A 22597-nucleotide genomic window follows, 5' to 3' on the forward strand; every position below is an offset into this window, starting at 1 on the left:
GCGGACCATGCAGTCGTCCTTCGGCCAATTTCCCATTCGCCACACCACATTTACTTTTAAATCATGAGTACATCCCAACACCAAAGTCAGCCTCACTAAAAAGTACAACGGACCAAGAACAAAGCATACCAAATGTATACCATTCAATTGACCAAACGCACTACACGTTACTCCAAGAACCCCTTTTGCCAATGCTAATAATGCTCTGCGCCAAATGATATGGTATAGTCTCCTCGCCTCATGTGCCTTGAAAGGCCTATCTCGCAAGTCTCCAACTCTCTTAGATTTCACCCACTGCCAAAGAGAAGCAATCTGAGTAGTATGAACTTGTGGTATCCGGTAGTCGTATCGCTCATTAAGTATTGCACCTCTGAAAGATTACAAAAAGACATAGAAGAAGCAGTGCCCAGCGCCATGCAATATGCTGCCAGATGATTATGAACAATCAACCCGGCAATGATGATGGTTAAAAAGTATTAGAGAAGAAGGACTGTTCGCGTCTCCTACGACGCCGCTACACACCAGTGGCGGTGGAACACCCACGCGCTCTTCTGGCATTCTTTGCTGCAGTATTTAGTCCGCCGGCACCGGCGGCACTTGGCAAATTGCCGTGTGTACTCTTCCCACCGTCCGCACTGGTAGTATGCGCACTGTCGGATCCCGCCACGGGAGTCGTCTTTCCGGCAGAGATTGCGCATAACAACGCTTGCCCAGTATTGCATGTCTGATGTGTGGTGTCGTACTGTGAATTGCTCCACAAGGGGGAAGATGTTGAAATCGTCGGGAAGTTCGTATTCCTCCAGCTCTTCCTCCTCTTCGCCCTCAGTTGCCTTGGGAGTAGAAGCTTCGCCCTCAAGTAGGTCAGTGCCAATCTTGAGCTTGGGCACCAGATGCGACTTTTGGAAGTAGGTTCGGAGGTTGCAGTACTTTGAGACGTAGGCCAACAGTTGTAGGGACATGAGAACGTCTTCATCGCGGGGCATGGCAGCGAGTACGCCAGCCGATGCGTTCCGTTCTTGTGCGTAGCGCGGGTACCACGCTGGTGGGGGGTTGGCATTTACAACGTTGATAGTGGGCGGCAGGGGAGAGAAGCCGGTAATGGGGTTGTTGGGCGGCGTGTTTGTGGGGTTGATCAGACTACCGTCCAAGGCCGGACGGTGGGTGATGTTGAATGTCTCATTGTTCTCGTCGGTGCCTTCTGAGGGTGCTGCGATGGGTACCGGTGTGTTACCTCCATCTAGCATCTCAGCGTTGTCGACAATGTCCGCCATGTTGATCTCATTGTTCTGGATGCCTACAATCGGCTCGTTCACAGCGGGACCTGCCGCTGTGGCAGCCTCTGCAGTCATGTCATCCTGAGGTGCTTCAAGGTCAGACTCGCCAGACTGAGACAGCTGGTGTCGGATCGAAGGTCGGCGGCGGGTGCGGCCCAGCCCCGCTCTTGGGCTCGTCTGGTGCGCGGGTGGGGCGCTAGGCGTGGTAGGCGATACTGGCTGGGAAGTGATTTCCCCCTGCAGCGCGGGGAGCATGGAAGGCAGTCGATCCGCGTCTCGTACAGGCCGTAGTGCAAAGGCGTCAGGTGCTGCGTCCATGGACGGCAATGCAGTGACTAATGGCTGGCCCAGATTGCGTGTGTTGTTGCCAACCGTTCCAAACAGCTGGGCCCGGCCTTCGTGACTCCGGTGGTGGTGATGAGCAGGTCGGCCGCGAGCAAACGTTGTTCGTTCAGGGGGCGAGCTGAGAGAGAAGGAAGGGATGGGGGTCGTGTCACCCAGCTGTGCGTCCATGGGCTGAGGGATTTCGATAGGAGGCGGGATAGCACGGCGTGACCGATCTGTCCGGTGTCCAGAGCTGGATGCAATCTCACCTGTTCGCGACGAGTGGTGGTGTCTGCTCGACGTGACCATGCGTGAGGACTTGTGAATCTCAGCTTCAGCTCTCGCCCGCATCTTGTCGACGACTTTGATGTAGTTGTCGAGGATGGAGGCGATGACGGGCACCATGTCGGCCTCGACCACGCGTGTCCTGACATTCTCAGACCCTCGCACGCCGATGTTGAAGATGCACTGGAAGGCGAGATTCCATTTCCACATGTCCATCATGTCCTTGCTCCGGCCCTCTTTGAGGATGCATATCAAACGCTCGATACCGCCATCGACGGTGAGAATGTCTCGTATCCGCGCAGACGACGTGGTGAGGTAGGCGAGGTGGTTGAGCGAGTTGATGAGCGGCAGGGTCGATGTGCAGTCGAGGGCGCGGCGGTCGTAGAGGGCCGTGGTGATGCCCACCGACGCCTTGTTGGCATTCGGGATGCTAAAGTTTACCTCGCGCATATTGGTTGATGTGTACCGTGGTTGGGCGGGAGGAGAGTTTGTGGGTAGTGGAGCAATGCAGGGCTAGTGTCGCATGTGGTGGGCAGCAGGCAGTCGGGTTTGACTGCAGGTAGAGACAAGGGACAAACAGCGCAACTCGTGGTGAAGGTGAAAGTAACGGCAGCTCGTGTCGGCGCAAGCTGTGGGGCTCTTGCAGCGTCTGGGTGAAGGTGGTCGTGGTTGTCTGCGACGGGGCTTCAGAGCAGACGTGGTGGCAGCGTCGGCGACGTCGAATCTCGAGGCGACCCGGTAGGCTGGACAGGCGGATAACAGACGGACTCGGGCTTGATGGCTCTGCTAAATGGCAGCAATGGGGTGGAAAGGGGAATGGGATGGGCCGGCGGCGGGAGATGAGGCTTGTTTGCTGTCTCGTTAGGGGTGCCAGGATGGCCTCTCTGGCGCTGGGCGGAGGCAAGAGCGCTCTCTGGTCGCTGTGGAGGGGCCACGCAGCAGAGCAACACGTGTCTTGAGTGCGGCAGAAATGGTAAACTATTTGTGACGGTAGGGCTGAAGTATGGTATGCTGGATGAGGCTGTCGGCGATGAATGGGATGCAAAGAGGCGGTCCGGGTTGAGAGATCATGGGCAGTGGAGCAGCTAGTCCCACAGTTAAGGATTGGCACCTCCCGCCGAGAAGGGTAGTCTCGAACCGCTAATTTCATGCACTACCCAGGCCAGCAGAGAGGACCGAGATGACTGCCGCCGTATACTCTGATATGCCGGGCACGGATCGCGCTGCTTACTACCGGTAGCTGGTCAAAGTGCATGTGCTTGTAAAATGCAGAGCCTCAACACGCAGTTCAACCACGTGCAGCGACAGTATGTACCGGTACCGTACCAGCGCCTCTGCTCGCCGCACTTGCTCAAAGCACACGCCCACGCCCACGCCCACGCCCACCCTGCCCGCCACAGTGGTGGCAGTGGCGCGCCAACAGCTGCCTTGTCACATGTTTCTTATTATACCTAATACCCGCCGCATGCATATGTATGCCCAAGAGAAATTTGTCAATCAAAATGCCCCAAAACCCCTCAAGCACGTCCTGGCTGCGGCCCGCGTGCAGGAAGCCGCTGACAAAGGCCTTCCCTCTGCTACCACGCGCACAACTCATGCATCTGACTCAACATGGAACCCGCCACTACAAGACGCTGCGTTGCTGAAAGTTTCTGATGCAATATGTTTCGCCCCGACATGTCCGAATGCTCAGTGACGTGGCTACCCCAAGCCGCCAAAAATTAGTTTGCATGTTTGTGTGTTATGTGGAGATGATGGTGAAACTCTACCCTTGGGTGAAGGAGAGTGACCTTCGCATCGTGGGCGCAGCTCTGCAAAGGTGCCCACTCTGCAACCACCCTTCAGCCAATCCGCACTCGACGTTATTTCATGGCTCCTAATTCACTTCATCACTCTCTTTAACACGCTTAATTCAACCGAGAATTGCACCTGATCAGATTCCGAAGCCGCCGTCTCTTCACAAAGGCGCGCCATGTCGACATCTCCTCACGAGACGCGAGTCCAAGACTTCGCGTCCGCTCCACCCGCTCCTACCGAGCCTACACGATCCGCTTCGGATTCCGCCGCACCTCCCCACCTTAGCATTGACACTCAGCTCAACGAACAGAGAAGCCGCGGTCGCTCCGCGACTGCCACCACCGCTACCGCCGCCCAACCGAACCCCGAAGACTTCCTATCCGCCGATGGGAACAACTCGTTTGATTCGACTCTGCGACGGCGCATAACGCGATCGCACACGGTCAAGCACTACCAGTCGCCCACTCGCCCATACCAGCACCAAGAGCCAGGTGCGGAACCTGGTGTCGACACCACCCAGGAAACACAGGCAGCCAGCTACAACCATCTCTACGCGCAATGCCAAATCACTGTCGTCGACTTTTCAGACGAAAGGGTCGAGTGCCATGAACTCAACAACGACACATTGGAGGCCTTCCTCAGTCTGCCGAAAGAGGACTGGGTGGCATGTCGATGGATCAACGTCAATGGCCTCAGCTGGGACGTCATCCGGACTCTCGGAAACCACAAGCAACTGCATCGCCTGGCGATTGAGGATCTCATGAGCACCCAGAGTAGGACCAAGGTGGATTGGTACTCGGACCAGGCCTTTTTGCTCTTGACCCTCTCCAAGCTCGTCCGGACGCCCGTGGACGAGGATTCGGAAAGCGATTCCGACGAGGATGACACCGAACACCACCACCACAGGTCGCACTCTCGTTCTCATTCACGACACCTGGAGAAGAAGAAGGCCAAGAAGCCATCCTTGTTCAAGCGGGCGAAGAACATGTTCCCCAGGAACGGGGGCTACAAGCAGAGAGCCCAGGACCACATGATGCACACGTTGGATGGTTTGGAGAAGCAGATGGATGGGACGCCCCTGGACAAGGTCATGACATCCATACCGCCTGCTAACACATCGATACGCACCCTTCAACGGTACCGCGGCGGCTACAATCTCGATCGCATAGTTTACCTCGAGCAGCATTCTGCTCTCGCGGAGAAGCACCTCACAGTCAGCGTCGAACAAGTCAGCATCTTCCTGCTAGCCGATAACTCTGTCATTTCCTTCTTCGAGCATTCCGCTGATGACGTGGAAGACATGATTTTGAAGCGACTGAGGACCGAGGACACTATTCTCCGCCGTAGCCAGGACAGCAGTATGATCGTGCAAGCCATCATCGACGCCATTGTGGATTTGGCCATCCCCGTTGTGGCAGCCTATGAACACGCCATGGGCGATTTGGAGTTGGAAGTCCTGGAGGATCCCGAGTTGCACCACAGTCAGCTGCTCTACCTCCTCACATCTGAGCTCTCCATCCTGCGCAACACCATCCAGCCTATCGTATCGCTGATCAACTCCCTTCGCGACCACAAAGCAGACCCCATGGCCCAGTCCATGCTGACCCAAACAAACTCCCACCTTGCAACCCGCAAGACGATGAGCTCCATCAACATTAGCCCCCTTGCGCACACCTACCTCGGCGACGTTGAAGATCACTGCATCATGATCACCGCCTCTCTCGACCAAATGCGCCGCGCTGCAGACAACCTTATCGACCTAATCTTCAACATGATGGGTGCCTTCCAAAACGAATCCATGAAGATCCTCACCGCCGTCACAATCTTCTTCCTCCCCCTCACCTTTCTCGTCGGATACTTTGGCCAAAACTTTGCCCGCTTCAATGGCGTCCAGCACCACTCCGATGCCTTCTTCTGGCTCATCGCCGTGCCCGTCATGATCATCACATTGTTGGTGCTTATGGCTGATCGCATCGTGCGTAAGATTAAGCATTGGAGTGGGAAGCTCAAGAGGAGAGAGGCGAAGCGGCGGGCCGTGCGCAAGGGCAAGGTTACTACGAGTGGCATTTTGGGGGATGGCATCGGCTTGAGTCATGGGGCTGTTACTAAGCAGCATAGAAAGAGGAGGCAGACGATGTATAGTAAGGGGAATATTGGGTCGTTTTAGATGATGATTGTACATTTCTGGGGAGGCCCGTGTTGTAGCATACACCATGTTCTTTCAGCGCAAGATATACATATAGAACCCGCGCTGCTGCTATGTTGATAGATTGTTTTATTCTTGTTGTAAGAGATACCCAAGTAACAACTTCTTTGTTTAAACTACCCACCTCCTTGCTTTTGACTACGATCTCGCCATATGCAGCACCAGTATCATCCTGTGATACCACATGCGACGTCATTGTTTGGAGAAACGTAAGTTGCCGCTCCTCAATTTCTTCTAGCTACTCGCGCTACTGATAAAATCTCACGACCAGGGCAGCCATTACATAACCCTTTCTTTTTCAGTAGGAACCGTCTTTTCCTGGTATCAGCGATGCTGGCAGTAGGCGCAGGGCGTTGCGATAAACAATACGAAGGATAGTAGTGCGCTATACAGATCGGAGCATAGTGTGATAGATACGGCCTGCGATCGGGTATTGGTCACGCGTATTTTACAGCACTGTCCAAATGCCCTCTCGCTACTACTATCTAGCCCGAACTAATCTCAACTTGACCTCGGGAGCATACAGGCTGTCATTTTCCCTTAAGGGGACTATGTTAAGGTAATAGTATACTTCAGCTGTAGCGTAACAACATGGGTCAGGCGGGTTCTTAATTTATTTTCCCTTTTCCTTTCTGTTGTATACTCGCTAGGTATGATAGTAATTTGTGTAGGAGGCACCTGTGTTACTTCTATGCTCCTATGAAAGCATTCTACCTATTGAGAAGCTGACACTATTAGTAGTAGTATGACTACCTAATAGAGCGCTCTCTAAGGCACAACGGTAGTGGTGGTACAGATTCGTATTGTATTGACTAAGGAGCTATTCACACGTTCGTAGATCCGTGTTGCGTGCAGCTGCGTCCAAGCTCCCCGCTAGGACCCACCTGCACGTGTCACCAATCATGTGACTACTCCTCCGCTTGATACCACCAAGTCACTTACGGACTGTATTCTCAACACTACCTAACATTCTCCTCTGAGTGCCGGCACGTAGGGAGACTCGGTGTTAATATTTTTATCTCTATGATATAATATACAAATCCGCTTACGGGTGGGCATCGGCAAGAAATTATAAATCAAAATATGGGAGGTTATACATTGCCTCGCATCGTTTACCCCTTTCTTGATCAAAGTACTTGGATTGGCCTATATAGTAGGAGATGCGCTTGCCTGTATCTACAAAGCATTCTTTACTCTGATGCTGTAACCGTGGTTCATGTTAGGCTGCTAAGTTAGTGTGTCACGCTTGTAAGGCAACAGTTAGTTTACTTTATTGCAGCTCTCTTATTGCTTCAGCCTCGTCTATCCATTTCCTATTATTGAGAACGCTGACATTATCCATCCTTTTTGCTTAGAATAATATTTCATTTCAGAATCTTTTCAATCACAAGCCACTGTTCTACTGTGTGGCTTCAAGGGTGCTGTGCCGCGATTTGTACTTAGGGTGTCAACGTCAACTTTACAGGTTGGACCGCCTAAGAGATCGGACCCTGCAAGCTCTCGTGGAGCAACAATTCATTGAACACGTGAGCTGCGGCTGCCTAGAGTTTCACTCGATAGATAAAGTGTTCTGTTCCTTTATTTTTCGTGCTGCACCTCCAAACCGACTCGCATCCCGTCACCAAATCACCCCCAGTATTTTCGCAAACCGCTCGAGTTCGTGGTGATCCTTTATACCGCAACCGTGAAAAATCTCAGGACATCCCATCCGGCCATGTCAGAACAAGTATCCTTCTTCACTCTATCACGTGAGCTCCGCGACATGATCTATAAATTCTATCTCATCGGCGACGGCGGCGGATACTCCCTGAATCAACAATCGGGAAAGCTAGTCACCGCGGAAGGCCATCTCATCAACCTGGCTTTGGCCTACACCTGCAAAACTGTCGCTTCGGAGATGCGCAACCTCCCTCTACAACTGAACGCTATCCACATTACAACAACCAACGATGCTGAGAGGTTCTACGGCTCCATATATCACTTTAGGTTCTTGTCAAAGCTGCAAGCCTTCTATCGAAATGAGCTTCCGCTGGTCGCACAGTCGTGCATTGACGAACAAGTCTTGGATGAGGTGAGAGCAGTCTATCCGCACATGTTGCCAATCCTGCATGCCATTCAACAAGGACACAGGAATCCTCATCGCCTAGATGGCTCCTGGGGCGAAGTGCCTTCGATGTATCGGCAATGGGTTGCTGGTATCTTAAAGCTCATTTCAAAGCGCCCAGACTTCAAGCATATGATTTCTCGCACCGCACTAAAACGGCTAGAACTTTCCGTTGATGAGATCATCAACATGGATCAAACTCCTTGGGTTCTTCCCTCAGAAACGCATCTGAATGAGATGTCTCGCGCTCTACTGGGCAACCCTGCACCTCCAGGTATTGACGAAGGCGAGCTGTATAGACAATCAGCCGCAACTGTGGCTATTTAATTCTTGAAATCGCTATCAGTTGATCACCGGCGCCAACTGTGAGAAATCGTGCTACACGAAGATCGCGTAGCCTCTCCTTGGCCTGAGTGCCACGCTCGTGGCCTCATTTCGTGGTGTTTAGAGAACCCCCGGTTACATATAGAGAGACGGGTGAGCCTTTGGCGAAACGTCTGGCCAGCAAGCTCGGTTGATCCCCTTACTGTGGTGGCATGGCGTGATTCCCTCCTAGGGGAACGAGTGGACGTGCTGCGTTCTGACAAGATCTCAAGGCCTTGTCTCGCACCATGGATAATGGAGGCTCTGGCACTTCCATCTCTAGGAATGCCATCGCAGTCCTTTACTTTAGTCCTAGACGGTAGTCCAACCCCAGAAGCCACTGCGTGCGTGTTCAAAATTGCTCAAAGGGACGCAGCATGGCAGACAGCTTTCTTCCCAGCATCTGCATCTCACGCAGCAGATCAAAACTACTCTTCTTGGGGTGAAATGGTCCAAAATCCCAGCTACATCATGCGAGGGTTTCCCGAGGCGATACGTGATATCACCGATATGACCTCGTCGCTCATTTCCTGTAACTTTGAGCCTGAAGTTGGCGGCAACAAAGAGGAGCTCAAGAAGATACGCCCTACATGGACGCTGGAGAATTGGCGGAAGGAGTGGGCCGCTCATCGACCTCAGGACTTTTCAACAGAACCACCGTTGCCTAGTTGGTTCAACCTTCGGAAAGAAGAACTGGGACCAGTAGATGAGTACGAGGAAGTAGACGACGACGATTGGGACATGTTCTGAACGGTATAGGAGTGTATCGAAGATTGGGTGTGTGTTCATCTACGATCTACTCCTGCTGCGTCATGCGATGTGTCACGCGCAGATGAGATCTGTTCGACGTCCTACATAAATGAAAGTGATTGGGCGTTCGTACATTTGAAAACACGAAATAAAATATTTCGATTTTGAATCTTTGACCTGTTTCAACGTTCTGACATTATCTTGTTATGCCACCCCTAGGTTTCGTTACTAGAAACAAGCCTTCCAATTAGTAGTGAATAGAGATCAGCCCTTGCGCACTACTCTGTGTGAACCGCTCCCCACCCTCCACGCCCTTCCACCCTAACATTACCTCTCGTTTCATCCATATGTGATTTTACCCTAGCGATTTTCTATGCCTACCATAATACACATTTTTCCTCATCCGCACAGGGTCCATAATCGTGTGTAGCCTGCGTACTCTGCGATCGGTGAACTTTAGGGTGGTCACCATCCGGAATTGCTGCATACATTGTGTGGTACCATAGTTCACGTTAGGCTGATACTATGCAGGTGGCATGCGACCATGTTCTCATCAAGTATCGGCCTCCATTTCCAGGGTTTTGGTCTAACTCAAATTTTGCGGTTTTGTCAGCGCCGCGTATTTCCCTTACATGGAGAGGCACTTTTGTTGCTGTTAAACATCTTGCCTCGCTTGCAGGGGGGTAGGGATGTGCGCCCACGAATGTGCGAAATTTTACTCGTGTAGGAGGCAGCAAGGTATCTACACGCGTATGTTCCGGAGTTTGGTTGATGACACAAGAGTTAGTGCTTGAACCACAGGAGAAACTGGAGCCTGGCCCGCTTCGGATTCCCAACAGCCCAACGTGTCATCGATCCCGTGAACTGCGGCTGCCTAATTCAGACCTTGCCTACTTCAAATACCACCACAACGATTTTCCATCGGCTTCAATACCATTCAACACGAGATCTCTTCAAGCCCTTTCCTACCCACACCTAATATATCCCGCTCCTCCTAGTCCCAAGACTTTATCTCACCCAGCCACTGGTCACACGCACACACTCTATGGCTTCCACGACGTCAACATCGGTCATGCAAGACCAAACAGGGATATTCTTCGCTCTCCCCCGAGAGTTGCGAGATCTAATCTACGAATTTTACCTGGCCGTTGAAGGTGGGTATTTTTTTAACCCTGGCACATCCAGACTTGTAACTGCCGACAACGAAACAATCGACTTAGCTCTGGCATATACGTGCAAGCTTGCGACCATGGAGATGCCTAACCTCGGGCTAAAAGTCAACGCAATCAACTTCTCCACAGTTTTTAGCGACGAGAAACGAAGCACGATTGGCCGCTTTCAAAGTTTATGCAAAGCATACGCAGATGTCGAACAAGGTCTGCTGAGCCTGGCAGGGCCCTAGATTGATGAGGAGATATTCCGTCAGATTGAAGACAGCTATCCTCAGTTTATCGGTCTTCTGAAAGTAATCAAGCGAGGTGGAACTCGTATTAACAGCACGACAAACACCTCATGGGGCGAGGTCCCATCCCTATTCCGTTCCTTCATCAGCAAGACCCTGCGCCTCGTTTCAAATAACCCCGGATATTGCAGAGCGGTATCAGAGTCTCTATTCATGAGCTGGGTGAGTCCTCACCTACACGAGTTTCTCTCATTCAGCCACTCTGCTTGGGTAGTCCCCACTGAAACCATTTTGGACGATATGCGTTGCACGACGCGACTGAATTTCATGTATCCTGAATACCCCTTGAGGGAAAAATACCGCCTGTCGGCCACATCCACCGCATTAACCTATCTCGCCTCTCTGTCACCTGAAGTGTTCTCTTCCATACGTAAAATTGTGTTGCACGAGGACCACAGGTCGGCCTGATGGCCTGAGAGCCACGCCCAATGTCTAATTCCTATGTGTAGAGCGAATCCCAATCTTCGCATAGAGCAGAGAGTTGGACTGTGGATGAACGTTTGGCCAGCAAGCTCGGACCGTATCACGACACTCCTAGGAAACAATTACGCAACTCTATCCAGGTATGGGTTGCACGTCTTCAATTCTTGTTACGCTACACGCCCTTTCCTTGTGTCATGGATCATGGAAACCCTTGCGCTTCCCTCTCTCGGTATGCCTCCCGACACTTTCAAACTTGTTTTCGACGGGGAGGTTATGGATAACATAACCTCAAGGGTCCTTGAAGATGAGGAATTGACATCACGGGTCTTCGCGGTAGCCCAAAGAGACGCTGAGTGGCAAGGTGTCTTCGAGAAGTTTGGTACTAGTCGAGATGTTATTCCTGGCTCCACCACATGGCAGCAAATGATCGGTAACCGGAGCTACATCATGGGCGGATTCCCTGAATCTATGCGTGACATCACTGAGAGGAATTCGCCTCTAATCTCATGTAACTTCAAAGTTAGATCAAATTGGAATACGGAAGAACTTCGATCAGAGAGTCGTACATGGTCGTTAAATCAGTGGGAGAAGCAATGGCTCGATCACCACACCGAAAAGTTCAGCACAGACCCATTTTTGCCAGAATGGCTTTCTATCCGATTGGAGGATGTTGTACCTGGAGGTGATGATCTGGGAGAGGAGGAAGAGGCGTTGAATCTCGGATAGTGCTCGAACTGTAACCGTAACCTTTTTGCATTTAGAGATACAAGACTTGGGTCGCCTCTGTATAGTACTATGGTACTGCTGCGCACAATGAGACTAGTGATGAATTGGCAATCTGATGATGGGCGAACGAAACTGGGTATGGTGCATAGATGCGTCTTGATAAAATTTGTACCTCCCGAGAATTTATTTCAATATCACCTTCACTCGTTGATTTGCAGCTTGTAGAGATAGCGCGTATGTTGGCAATAGTTTGCGGGAGTTTTCGACATTTATTCCCTATTCACCATTTTCCCCAAAGAGCAGTGATGTGTAGCTTATTGGAAAAGTACAATCGAATGCATGAAACATAACTTCCATAGTGCCAAACTCAAGGTGTTGAGATTGCTTGCGCTGCATATCATGGCTGCATGTTGTTCTGTTGAGCCCGGCTCCTACCTAGGTAGGGCAGAAGAATCGGGCGGCGGCTTTCCACACAATGGGGGATCACATTCCGTGACTCGTAAATTCCCAGAACGTACAGTGGTGAAGCCGAGTCTTGACGGGCACCGGAACTCAGACGTGATGGAAAAATCTCCACGAATTATTATATTAAGGTCTTCCGATTGCGCCCCATCTCGGTACCTAACCAATTGGGCAGGCAAACATGGTCACGTGAGGGTCCTGTTGGCTTGCTTTGCCGAGTGCGACGACGCTCCATTATTCAGCACCTGAGCATATCACGTACACCGCCTAGGTCTTTCGTATTCCAGAATCATGGCGATCATACCTCCTCCCGCGGTACCGAAGGGCTCCATCAAGCTTCCCAGGGAACTGCGCGACGACATCTACGAATGCTATGTCGCACAGCCCGAATCACACCAATATCATTCAGAGAGTGGAAAGCTTCGGAACTCAGATGGTAGTAAAATAGAAGTGGGCTTTATGTATACCTGCAAGCAGATCGCTGCTGAGATGAAGGGCGTAGCCCTGCGGTTCAATACCATCACATTCACCGCTACCTTTCACGGCAATCCGAAAACCGTTATGAGAGCCACCCGCTTCCACTCTATGCTGGAAAAAATGCATGAGAGAAGGCTGCAGATGCTAAGCCTTGGTAGTTCCGCCATTATCCCCGAGATTGTGAACAACATTGAGGTATCGTTTCCTCAAGGTGCCTCACTCCTAAAATCTTTGGCCACTCAACGCCGCGTCATACATAGAGCAGGGCTGGAAATTTTGAAGTAATGGGGAATGGTACCATTTAAACAACGAGATCTAGTCACATAGACACTTCGGCAGATTGGAACGGCTGCAGCTTGCCCCGAGTCTGGATACTCACTTGCCGCGGTCCCTTCGGTGTTCTTGATTATGCACGCACGAACTCCGCACAGTTTGAAAAAGACGGATCACAAGCCTTGGGAAGTGCTTACTGAAGCAGAGTTGGATTATATGGATCATCCTTACCCATTTGCATACCCCGGGGCGAGAGGCAGGCGTCATAAAAGGTGTTTTTCAGCAGCGGCACTTGCTGTCCACTTTCTGAGACGCTTCCCGAAAAACATGCTGTCCGCAGTGACTAAAATTCGTCTGTACGAGCTCCACATGGCAGCGGCGTTTCCTGAATGCCACGCCAAAGCGCTCATACCATTCTGTGTCAGAAACCCCAAGCTCCGCATCGAGCACCATGTGGATCTATGGTATAACGTACTAGCTGATTACCTGTCATGTGGTGGGTCAAATATGAGCTATCTCTATCATGGGCCATTACGCATGCAGTATTCGATGGTTCGTTCTACGATCATCGCCCCCGTGGCCATTTGGATAGAAGAGACCTTGACATTGTCTGCAGCCGGCATACCTGTCGATTCGTTTTCGCTTGTGTTTGACAGTAGATCAGACATCGTACGAAAAGTTGTCGATGTGATGAAAGAAGACGCAACATGGCAAGCTGCACTGGAAGACAGTTTTCGTCGCAAGTCCATTGTAGTACCCGCCCCGGGGCCTGGGAATTACTTCGCAGGAGCTAGGGGATGCCCGCTTCATTTTTCCGATGCCTTTCCTCAGAAGCTGGCGCACATTTTGACTGGCAAATCTTTCATTCGCTTTTCCGGGATAGCAGAGGAGATGCCGCGTGTGGAGGACATTATTCGCCAAAACTACGACTGGAACACTCATATAGACTGGGTTCAAAGGTGGGGATCACCGTTGCCGCTGAAGATTCTAGTCAATAATCACGTACGCTAATGGATGTGACACACAGGCAATATAGAAGGGTAATGTTTCAGTAGTCCTAAACAGCATTGTAATCCGACACAGGTTACGTGAGAAAGTTCGCTGCTGTGTACGGATGATGGGCAATGAAATAGTTACAATAATTACTCAAAATTACAGCAGCAGAGTTTGAAAATTGAAAAACAATAGGTTCAAAGGCCTCCACCGTTATCTATCATCGGGCTGGGCTTCGGTTGCTGTCTGGGTCTCAGTGTGGACGTTGAGGCCTAGTGTCGTGTGCGACCACGGTTGCTTCGATGGAAAGGGGATAGCTTGCATGCACAACTCCTGAATTGGTTGGACTATAGCTGAAGTAAAAGTGATATTATAGCCGCTTCAGGCTTGGGACCACATATGGTGTCACCAGATCTGGAGCTGCATGCTCGGTGACCAGATAGGAATGACTCGAACTCATGGAGACAGACATCGGCCACGATGTTCATACATATGATATACTCTTGAGTTCATACCCGACGCCTGCAGATTTTTGATTGCGTCACATGGTTTCCTCTCTTCAACTTGGCGCTTATGTAAAATTGCAGGGGCGGAAGGATCCTTGGACGATGGTATACCGAGGATTTGGTCCTACAGTCATGCCAAATGCCTGTCTGATACGGTAGCTTGACCTTTTACTTGTATTGATCAGACAAGGGCAGTCGTACTGTAAGGTGTGATCATCCGGGAGGATGGTAAGTATCACAACATTGCTGCAGTAGCAATTGCATCGTAACATTCACGGCACTAAAAACAGAAATGCTGACTCGCTCAAGGAGTTCGTCAACCTTTGAACCCCGCCTCCAACCCCCTCAACCACACACCTGCCGCATACGCCCCCGGATCCGGAATCCGGCTTCTGTCACTCCCATCCTCACTAATATATGTCGCACGCCCAAACTTTGCCTTCATATCCTTTGTCGCATCTGCCTTGTTCTCGGCAACCTCCACGCTCTTTCCCAAATCCTTGCTCTCAGCCAGCGTATTGATAAAAGGAATCAACACATCCATGACGGTCCTATCGCCTTCGCGCGCAGACGTGTAATTCTTGAGGTTCTCGAGCGCAGTAACAGCGGCAGCGGATAGGGTGGCAATATCCAGTGGTGCGTTCTGCGTGAGTGTGGCGGTTGCGAGGGCATTGGTGAAGGCGGTTACTAGGATAGATAGGATAGCGCCTAGGGAGCCGCCGACGTCTTCGACGTTTTCGCCGATGCTTTCTAGGAGCGCGAGGATGGGCGGGGGGTTCTTTTCTACGGCGTCGATGTTGGAGAGGATACTCTTGCATACGCCTGCGACGGCCTCGCCGCAGTCTCCGTCGCCCATTTGTAGGTCGTATTGTGTGATTGTGGGTTCGGCTTCTAGCGCTGCTTTGCATGCTTTTCGCAGCGCGGGGATGAGGGAGGCTGGTGTTGCGGGGCCCTTGTGGAGAGCTGATGTATCTGCGGCCGCAGCGTTGGCTTTGTTGCGTAGCTCTTCCGTCTCCTTGTTGATGTTGAGAGGTTGGTATCCGTTCTTTGGCCATGCGGGAGCGTTCGTCGGTGCATCTAGCAAAGCGATGACTTCCTCGTCCTTGAGGTCCATGGCTTTCGCCATACCGCTCATGTTACCGAGAGTTATGCTGAAACCCTGGCCGTTCAGCGACGTCTCCAGCACACCAGCGTAGATTCGTGTGGGTACAATCTTCCAGTCGCGCTTCAAGGCGATGAGGGCAAGATTCACCATCGCATCGAATTCCAGATTCGAAAGCCCGCCGAAGTTGTTGACAAGCATCACAACGTTGTCGTTGGGGTTGAAGGTGACGAATGCGCGGTCCGAGTCGGAGGGGTCGAGGAGGTATCGAAGCATCTCTTTGATAACGTCTTCAGGACTGGGCATGGGGGAGATGGTCCGTAGGCCCTGCAGGAAATCAGTATGAGCTCCAGTCATTTAACGATCTGGGCCGGCACTTACAGGCTCATTGTGAATGCCCATGCCAACCACACAAGCATTGTCCGGCACACTCTCAAATGCTTCTCTTCCGGGAACATGGCAATGGTCAAGACTCGCGCCGATGGTGACTAATTGAGAGTTGCCCAGTTCACCAATTTTCCTACACCGTTCGAACGCCCATCCTTTTTGTGATGCCGCGCCGATGAGTTTGATGACGAGTAGGTTTCCTGCCAGCCCTCTCCGTCCTACCTTGCCGCTCTTCTCGCGCCCCAAGGCCGCGTCTTCCGCCATGCACACAACGTCGACTTTGTATCCCAAAGCCTGACCCTTCTCTCTTGCTAGGCCGAAATGCAGCATGTCTCCCGTGTAGTTTGTTATACATAGTATAATGCCCTCGTTACTCGGTACGTTCCTGATACCAGCCATGATCTGTTTCGTGCTCGGAGAAGCGAAGATGTCACCGCATACAGCAGCCGATAACATGCCATCGCCCACGAAACCGGACCACGCGGGTTCATGGCCAGAGCCACCACCCGAAACGATAGTCACCTCGGAAGGCGGATGTGACAGGTTATAGACTACGCGGTTGGCCTCATCGAGGGCCATGTGCGTGTTGCGTGTGCATAGTGAGCGTAGATTGTGCAGGACCACGCCTTCGGGGTTTGGAAAAAAGTGTTTTCTCGACATCTTTTACCGCTGGAGACGATATGTATGGATAATATGTTCTGTATCCTATTTAGCGTCAGCAAAGTTGTTCCATATCAAAGATGCACATCGCGTGCAGTTACAGGACCACTCACGAGAATTGAGACGTGACTATCTGAATACTAACCTCAAAGTCAAATACGCTCACCAGCACACGTAAAAAAGACAAACCACAAGATCGAAGAGCAGAGAGATTTCAAAAGGTATTGAGCCTGCTATTCAGCCGGGCATCGTGCCTTTTAAACACAGTCCCCGCAGTCCCCGCGCTCAATTAACATCATCGCCGGCGACCCCGCTCATGCCACACGTCTCTCCAATTGTCTCTAGACTTTTCTCAGGCCACGCTAATCGACGCGTCCGTCGGACCGCCACAACGTCAGTATCGTTTCTGAGCTTGCGTATACTGCTTTTAGATAAGTTTGTTTGGGCAATCTGTCGACGAAGTGTATGTTTGCGCCGGAGTTGCCTATTTGGGCATTCCGGGTGGGTTGATGGATTGTGGACGGTACGCTGGCTCGGCCCAAGCTCCGCAACGCTAATGGCAGCTGCGTCTGGCTAGTTGTACTTGGATTATCCGGCCATCAAATGCGTTTGAGCCCTGGAGAGCACCTATGTGTCATAAAATACTTGACATACTAGTGTACAGAGGCCACTGTAGTCGCCAGGCACGCCTAGTAGGTGCTCCACACTGTCAAGTATTGTATGACACCTAGGCGAGAGCAAGCTTGTTTGTGACGAGCCTGAGCCATGCCGAGATTTGGCCTGGGTTCTATTCATCCAATCTATTGACATCGTCACTATCTCGACTATGCTCCTAGCTAGCAGCAAGGCGGACCGAATCAATGTGGAACAGGTCGCTCCTATTTGTACCCAACATTGTCTGCCTCGGTCATTTGAACCTAAGGCTGGAAATGACCCGGAATGGAATCAAAGCATATCAATCTCGCCCACGCTCCCCTAGTCGAACATAATCTTCTTTCCCTTCAACAGTGTACCTCCGAGCAGTTTGCCGACTGCGTATCCGATGTACGCTCCTGTAACAATTGTGACGGGCCATTTTTGCCATTCGCGGTCCCTGTTATCCGTTAGCCATGTCTCCTCATACATGATTCGTATTTGAGCTACGCTACTAAGAGGTTCGATTGACTTACCAATCCAGCGGAATCGGTACAGCACCCAACCAGGCTCCAAGCACCGTTCCTAGCAGCCCACCATAGACCTCGTCTATTGGTAAGAGGAGCGCAATGATCTGCCTCCAGGTTTCGCCATCTACGCCATGTACGTATACCAAAGGCAATGTGCTCAGAAGCGCAACGTGGGCGCCACAAAGGAGGGTTTGTAGGTGATGCGTGGTGACGGGCGCGCCGAATAGGATGAGAGTTGCTGTGAAGAGGGGAGTCGCGGCGAAGGCGGCAAGAAGGAGCGATAGGAAAGCCGGCTGTAATATTTAATTAGTATTCAGTCTCTTCCAGATACCTCTTCCCGGCCCGGCTGGGCACTGTGAACAGGTGTACGTACGACAATCTTAGAATTCAACCCTTGTTCCAGCTTGTTAGGCGCCTTGCCCTTCTTTTCACCCGGCTTCTGCTTTCGCATTGTGGGTGTCCCGCCCGTGGGAGGTAGGCATACTGCTACAAACGCAACCTGTAGCACAGCGAGTGGTGCGAGTGTGGTAAGAAGCGTCGGCACCGGGTCTGCGACCAAAGCGGGAAACTTGAAGGCATATACGGATAGGACGAGTATCGGATGAATGTGGGTATAAAGACGCGCCGTTTCGTTCTTGAGGGGCTCAATTGGTGGTGCCGTGGACGGCTGGAGCTTCGACGTCGCGTTTGCGTTGATGACGGTTGTGCTGGCCATGGCTGCGATGAGAACGTGACGAATAGGTGCGGTGAGAGGCTGAAAAAGTTAAGGGGACACCAATTGGCGATAGGCTCTAGGCGGAAGCGTATAAAGGAGCGTAAATGGCGCCTGGCCTGGTGTCGCTGTCGTGGATGCTGCTAACGTCGCCGAACGGTAAGTTTCGAGTTGTTGTCCGTGCTCCGCTGATTGGACCGACAACCCACTCGTCGAGCACACATATGGTCGTGAGAGATGCATATGACTTGGCCATTGTTGGAGCAGACTTTAGACCTCTACGGAAACGGAATTTTCTTGTGGCACGTTATTTCATTCATTTCTTACAGCCCGGACCTGTTGGACTAGACTATTCGCAAGAACGTGTCCTTGATGATCTACCTACTGCTTCTGATCGCCCTTTTTCGGTACCAAGTTCCTGAGTGACAGGTCGTAGACTACGTCCTCCACATCCTTGACCCTGTACTTCAGCCCATCGCTACGGCGGCGCAAGCTGTCGTTCTTGAGGTTAAGCATCTGAAAGCCCGCGTGCAAGTCCTTAACGAATTGATTGATGAGAAGTGGACGCTCGTAATCACCCAGAGTGACGGCGTTACGTGCGAGGCGGGTCTGTCTTTGTTAGTCTGAATACAGAGAAAGTTCATGGGTGACGTACTAGCTCTTCGACGAGTGTGATGAGGGACTGGAGGTACTCTTCGAGGGAGAGATGGAACTCGTCACGGTCTTTGAGATTGACTGGAACTGTTTCCTTGTCAGCTACATATTGCTCTTTTGAGATTGTAAGCATACTCTTGAAAATCTCGCCAAGCTCCTCGATGGTCAAAAGTCGTCCGCATTGAACATCACCACCCTCGTACTTGTAACCGCCGAGCCAGCCCCAGAAGAGCGCACTCTCACACTGTAGTACTGTCAGTATCGTGGAGAGAAAGCTGTTGGAGTGGAGGTCATACAGCGCCCTGCATCTGCCGACTCCACATGTTGTTGAACTTGTAGTATGGCATCTTCGACGCAGCTTGCGACAGCTTGGACACTGTATCAACAACATTGTCAACGGGCTCTTGAGCAGCTTTGAGGACCTCAGCCACTATGCGATGATTAGGCGTGTGGTCTAGAGGCGCGAGAAGTTACTGACAGTCAGCGACGGGTGTAGAATGGGCTCTTGAAAGCACGAAAGAGACATTGCGGTCTATAACAGTTAGTTCAGTACTAGAGCTTTCTTTGAAGCGCTTACTGTGCTTCTCAAGCGCCTGGATGATGTCTCGCAGCTCCTGTCGCGTGGTCAGTACGCTGTCACGTGCAGCTGGTTTACCTGCCACTCACATCCTTGACCGCTGTGTCCTCATCAATGCGCGCCTGCAGGTCCTGGAAGATGGCCTGGTTGACCATGCCTGACTGTGACGCCATTTTGACGACGAGCCTTGGTATGGGGAGAATGTTGTAGAAAGTGTTGAGATTGATTGTGGCAGAAGACGAGGTGCTCGCCACTAACATAGCAAACACGCGAAAATCGGCTCCTCTCATCTGCAACTACGCGTCGCTCATGGTACAATTGAATCACTTCGACACGCTACAACTGGCGTTCATACACTCATCATGAGTTTCTACGCCCATTCTGGGTCTATTGTTATCACGGCAACCTCACACATGTACATTGTTCGCACAGCAGTGGCACTACTTGCCAGCGACAACGTGAGTGAAACCTGTTATTCCGAATACTATAGGCATATCTGGGGCCTACAATATATGTGCATGTCAAGAATTCCATGTTTCAGGTAGTTGCGTCAGTCGCATGGGGCAGATAGTGATAGAAATTCCGTACAGTGAGCGAGGGATTGTCGAGTCCACGCAGTGGGTGATTGCTGCGCGTCCGCTTTGAGCGTAGCGCAATGCCAAGCCCCAAGGCCGCCGCGAACCACTATATCACTTAACGCCAACCACCTCCATTCCCCCTCTCTACCACACTACCCCCGCCCTGGTTTCCCCCCCCCCCCCCACAACTTTTACCTTCCTTTGCACCCCTCCATCTCCCATACTCAACACCTACGCACGTGATTCTCGTTCGTGGTCAACCACTAAACCGCTCTATTTGCCTGCCTGGCGTCTTGCCTCAGTACGCTATCCTTTCAAGGCCTTTGACACAGTGGGTCGGCGCGTCTACGCGTTCCGATTTGCGCATCTTCGGGGCGATACTCTAGCAAGTCACAGGCAGTGTAAAGAAGGCGGGCTTAGTGACCCATCACGTGGCGAGGGTTGTTGCTGCTGCGACAGAGTCAGGGCTGCTCTTTGCGACCGACGCGAAAGCCCGGGTGGGTGGGTTTCCTTTGCCGTTGTATATCGCCTGCTTCGTTGCAAAGGGGCATTATTTGTTAAGTACACTTACTGTAGAAAGAACTAACGTACCTCACGGGCGAGTGGGCCACATGGGCGAGTGGGCCACTCCGCTAAGACCCCACCAAAACATACTGTTACCTACAGTACTTTCACAATGAGCCAACAACAAAACAATCTACCAGCTTTAAAAGAGGCTCGATTACAGCTTGCTCTCAAGGCTATCGAACGCGACGCGACGCTGTCGCAGAGACGCGCTGCAGCTATCTACAACGTATCTCGAGTAACTCTTGGGCGCCGACGCGCTGGAATACCTCTTCGGAGCGATTGTACGCCTAACTCAATGAACCTCCTTAAGACAGAGGAGGATGTAATTGTCCAGCATATCCTTGACCTCGACGCGCGAGGATTTCCGCCCCGACTTGCTGCTGTGCAGGATATGGCTAATTCTTTGTTGGCTGAGCGCCACCGCGACCCTGTTGGTCAGAACTGGGCTGCAACCTTCGTCAAACGTCGCCCTGAGCTTAAGGTCAAATTCAATCGCAAGTATGACTACAAGCGAGCCCTCTGTGAGGATCCTGAGGTTATACAAGGCTGGTTCCGACTTGTGGAGAACACAAAGGCCAAGTACGGTATCCTTGATGAGGACACCCACAACTTTGACGAGTCTGGCTTCATGATGGGCATGATATCAACTGGAGCAGTAGTCACAGGCTCTGAGCGTCGAGGACGACCAAAGAGCGTTCAGCAGGGCAATCGCGAGTGGGCTACAGTGATCCAGGGTATCAACGCGACTGGGTGGGCAATCCCACCTTTTATCATCTTCAAAGGCAAGAACCACCTCTCTGCCTGGTACAAGGAAGATAACCTACCTCGCGACTGGGTTATTGCAGTCTCTGAGAACGGCTGGACAACAAACAAGCTTGGTCTAGAGTGGTTAAAGCACTTTGACGCTCACACAAAGAAGAGGACTGTAGGAAACTATCGTCTGCTTATTATCGACGGCCACGAGAGCCACGACTCGCTCGATTTCCAGCAGTACTGCAAGGATCACAACATTATTACTCTCTGCATGCCTCCTCACTCGTCGCACCTACTACAGCCTCTTGATGTGGGGTGTTTCTCGCCTTTGAAGACAGCGTATGGCCGCCAAGCCGAGGATCTAATGCGCAACAAGATCACCCATATCACTAAACTAGAGTTCCTACCGTGCTTTAAAGGCGCTTTTGACGCTGCGATTACAAAGGCCAATATACAAGGAAGCTTTCGAGGCGCTGGCTTAGTCCCATTTAATCCAGAGGCTGTGATATCGACGCTTGACGTGCGGCTGCGCACTCCACTGCTACCTACCGTCGAGGACGGTCCCTGGCAGTCGCAAACTCCAAGCAATACCCTAGAACTTGGGTCGCAATCAAAGCTGATTCAAGAGAGGATTCGAAGACATGTAGATAGCTCACCTACGTATATGGTTGAGGCGATCAAAAGCCTGTCAAAAGGTGCAGAGATGATAGCGCATTCTCTGGTGTTAATGACCAAGCGCAACGCTGAGCTCCAAGCCGCCAACGAGGCCTCAAGTAAGCGTAGATCATATAAAAGGAAGCGCTTACAGCAGCAAGGGACCTTAACAATTGATGAGGGCGTGCGACTGACGACTCTTAAGGAGTTTGGGGCATGTAGTGATAGGAAGAAGGCGAAGAAGAGAGTGCGCGTTGAGGCAGGCGAGCCTAGCCAACGACGCTGTGGACGCTGCGGCGAGGCAGGACATAATATGCGCACATGTAGGCAAGAAGCAGCGATAGATTCTGAGTAGAATAGCCTAT

The 22597-nt window shown here is 51.6% G+C and overlaps 10 protein-coding genes across 10 annotated transcripts; 6 read left to right on the forward strand and 4 right to left on the reverse strand.

The window, feature by feature from the left end:
• Positions 1 to 503: 503 nt before the first annotated feature.
• PtrM4_102970 (MYND-type zinc finger protein MUB1) lies at positions 504 to 2333 on the reverse strand (the record flags this gene model as incomplete). Its single annotated transcript, XM_066107491.1, has 1 exon — positions 504 to 2333. One exon carries the CDS (start codon positions 2331 to 2333, stop codon positions 504 to 506), a length of 1830 nt encoding a protein of 609 aa, XP_065961940.1.
• A 1522-nt stretch (positions 2334 to 3855) lies between these two features.
• On the forward strand, positions 3856 to 5847 carry PtrM4_102980 (CorA, Mg2+ and Co2+ transporter; the record flags this gene model as incomplete). Its single annotated transcript, XM_001936288.2, has 1 exon — positions 3856 to 5847. The coding sequence occupies one exon, from the start codon at positions 3856 to 3858 to the stop codon at positions 5845 to 5847; it is 1992 nt and encodes a 663-aa protein (XP_001936323.2).
• Positions 5848 to 7600: 1753 nt separating this feature from the next.
• Positions 7601 to 8317, forward strand: PtrM4_102990 (uncharacterized protein; the record flags this gene model as incomplete). The annotated part of the gene is made up of 1 exon (XM_001936287.2): positions 7601 to 8317. The coding sequence occupies one exon, from the start codon at positions 7601 to 7603 to the stop codon at positions 8315 to 8317; it is 717 nt and encodes a 238-aa protein (XP_001936322.2).
• A 507-nt stretch (positions 8318 to 8824) lies between these two features.
• On the forward strand, positions 8825 to 9103 carry PtrM4_103000 (uncharacterized protein; the record flags this gene model as incomplete). The annotated part of the gene is made up of 1 exon (XM_066107492.1): positions 8825 to 9103. One exon carries the CDS (start codon positions 8825 to 8827, stop codon positions 9101 to 9103), a length of 279 nt encoding a protein of 92 aa, XP_065961941.1.
• A 2086-nt stretch (positions 9104 to 11189) lies between these two features.
• On the forward strand, positions 11190 to 11714 carry PtrM4_103010 (uncharacterized protein; the record flags this gene model as incomplete). The annotated part of the gene is made up of 1 exon (XM_001936286.2): positions 11190 to 11714. The coding sequence occupies one exon, from the start codon at positions 11190 to 11192 to the stop codon at positions 11712 to 11714; it is 525 nt and encodes a 174-aa protein (XP_001936321.2).
• A 753-nt stretch (positions 11715 to 12467) lies between these two features.
• On the forward strand, positions 12468 to 12938 carry PtrM4_103020 (uncharacterized protein; the record flags this gene model as incomplete). Its single annotated transcript, XM_066107493.1, has 1 exon — positions 12468 to 12938. The coding sequence occupies one exon, from the start codon at positions 12468 to 12470 to the stop codon at positions 12936 to 12938; it is 471 nt and encodes a 156-aa protein (XP_065961942.1).
• A 1803-nt stretch (positions 12939 to 14741) lies between these two features.
• On the reverse strand, positions 14742 to 16493 carry PtrM4_103030 (DAK1, Dihydroxyacetone kinase; the record flags this gene model as incomplete). Its single annotated transcript, XM_001936285.2, has 2 exons — positions 14742 to 15854; positions 15909 to 16493. 2 exons carry the CDS (start codon positions 16491 to 16493, stop codon positions 14742 to 14744), a joined length of 1698 nt encoding a protein of 565 aa, XP_001936320.2.
• Positions 16494 to 17549: 1056 nt separating this feature from the next.
• PtrM4_103040 (glycosylphosphatidylinositol anchor biosynthesis protein 11) lies at positions 17550 to 18452 on the reverse strand (the record flags this gene model as incomplete). Its single annotated transcript, XM_001936284.2, has 3 exons — positions 17550 to 17667; positions 17744 to 18030; positions 18111 to 18452. The coding sequence occupies 3 exons, from the start codon at positions 18450 to 18452 to the stop codon at positions 17550 to 17552; spliced, it is 747 nt and encodes a 248-aa protein (XP_001936319.1).
• A 378-nt stretch (positions 18453 to 18830) lies between these two features.
• PtrM4_103050 (translin) lies at positions 18831 to 19853 on the reverse strand (the record flags this gene model as incomplete). Its single annotated transcript, XM_001936283.2, has 7 exons — positions 18831 to 19058; positions 19105 to 19190; positions 19239 to 19347; positions 19400 to 19533; positions 19582 to 19635; positions 19681 to 19717; positions 19770 to 19853. 7 exons carry the CDS (start codon positions 19851 to 19853, stop codon positions 18831 to 18833), a joined length of 732 nt encoding a protein of 243 aa, XP_001936318.2.
• Positions 19854 to 20934: 1081 nt separating this feature from the next.
• On the forward strand, positions 20935 to 22587 carry PtrM4_103060 (uncharacterized protein; the record flags this gene model as incomplete). The annotated part of the gene is made up of 1 exon (XM_066107494.1): positions 20935 to 22587. One exon carries the CDS (start codon positions 20935 to 20937, stop codon positions 22585 to 22587), a length of 1653 nt encoding a protein of 550 aa, XP_065961943.1.
• Positions 22588 to 22597: the final 10 nt, after the last annotated feature.

This window comes from Pyrenophora tritici-repentis, chromosome 5 (assembly GCF_003171515.1).
Source record: "Pyrenophora tritici-repentis strain M4 chromosome 5, whole genome shotgun sequence".
NCBI lineage: Eukaryota > Fungi > Ascomycota > Dothideomycetes > Pleosporales > Pleosporaceae > Pyrenophora > Pyrenophora tritici-repentis.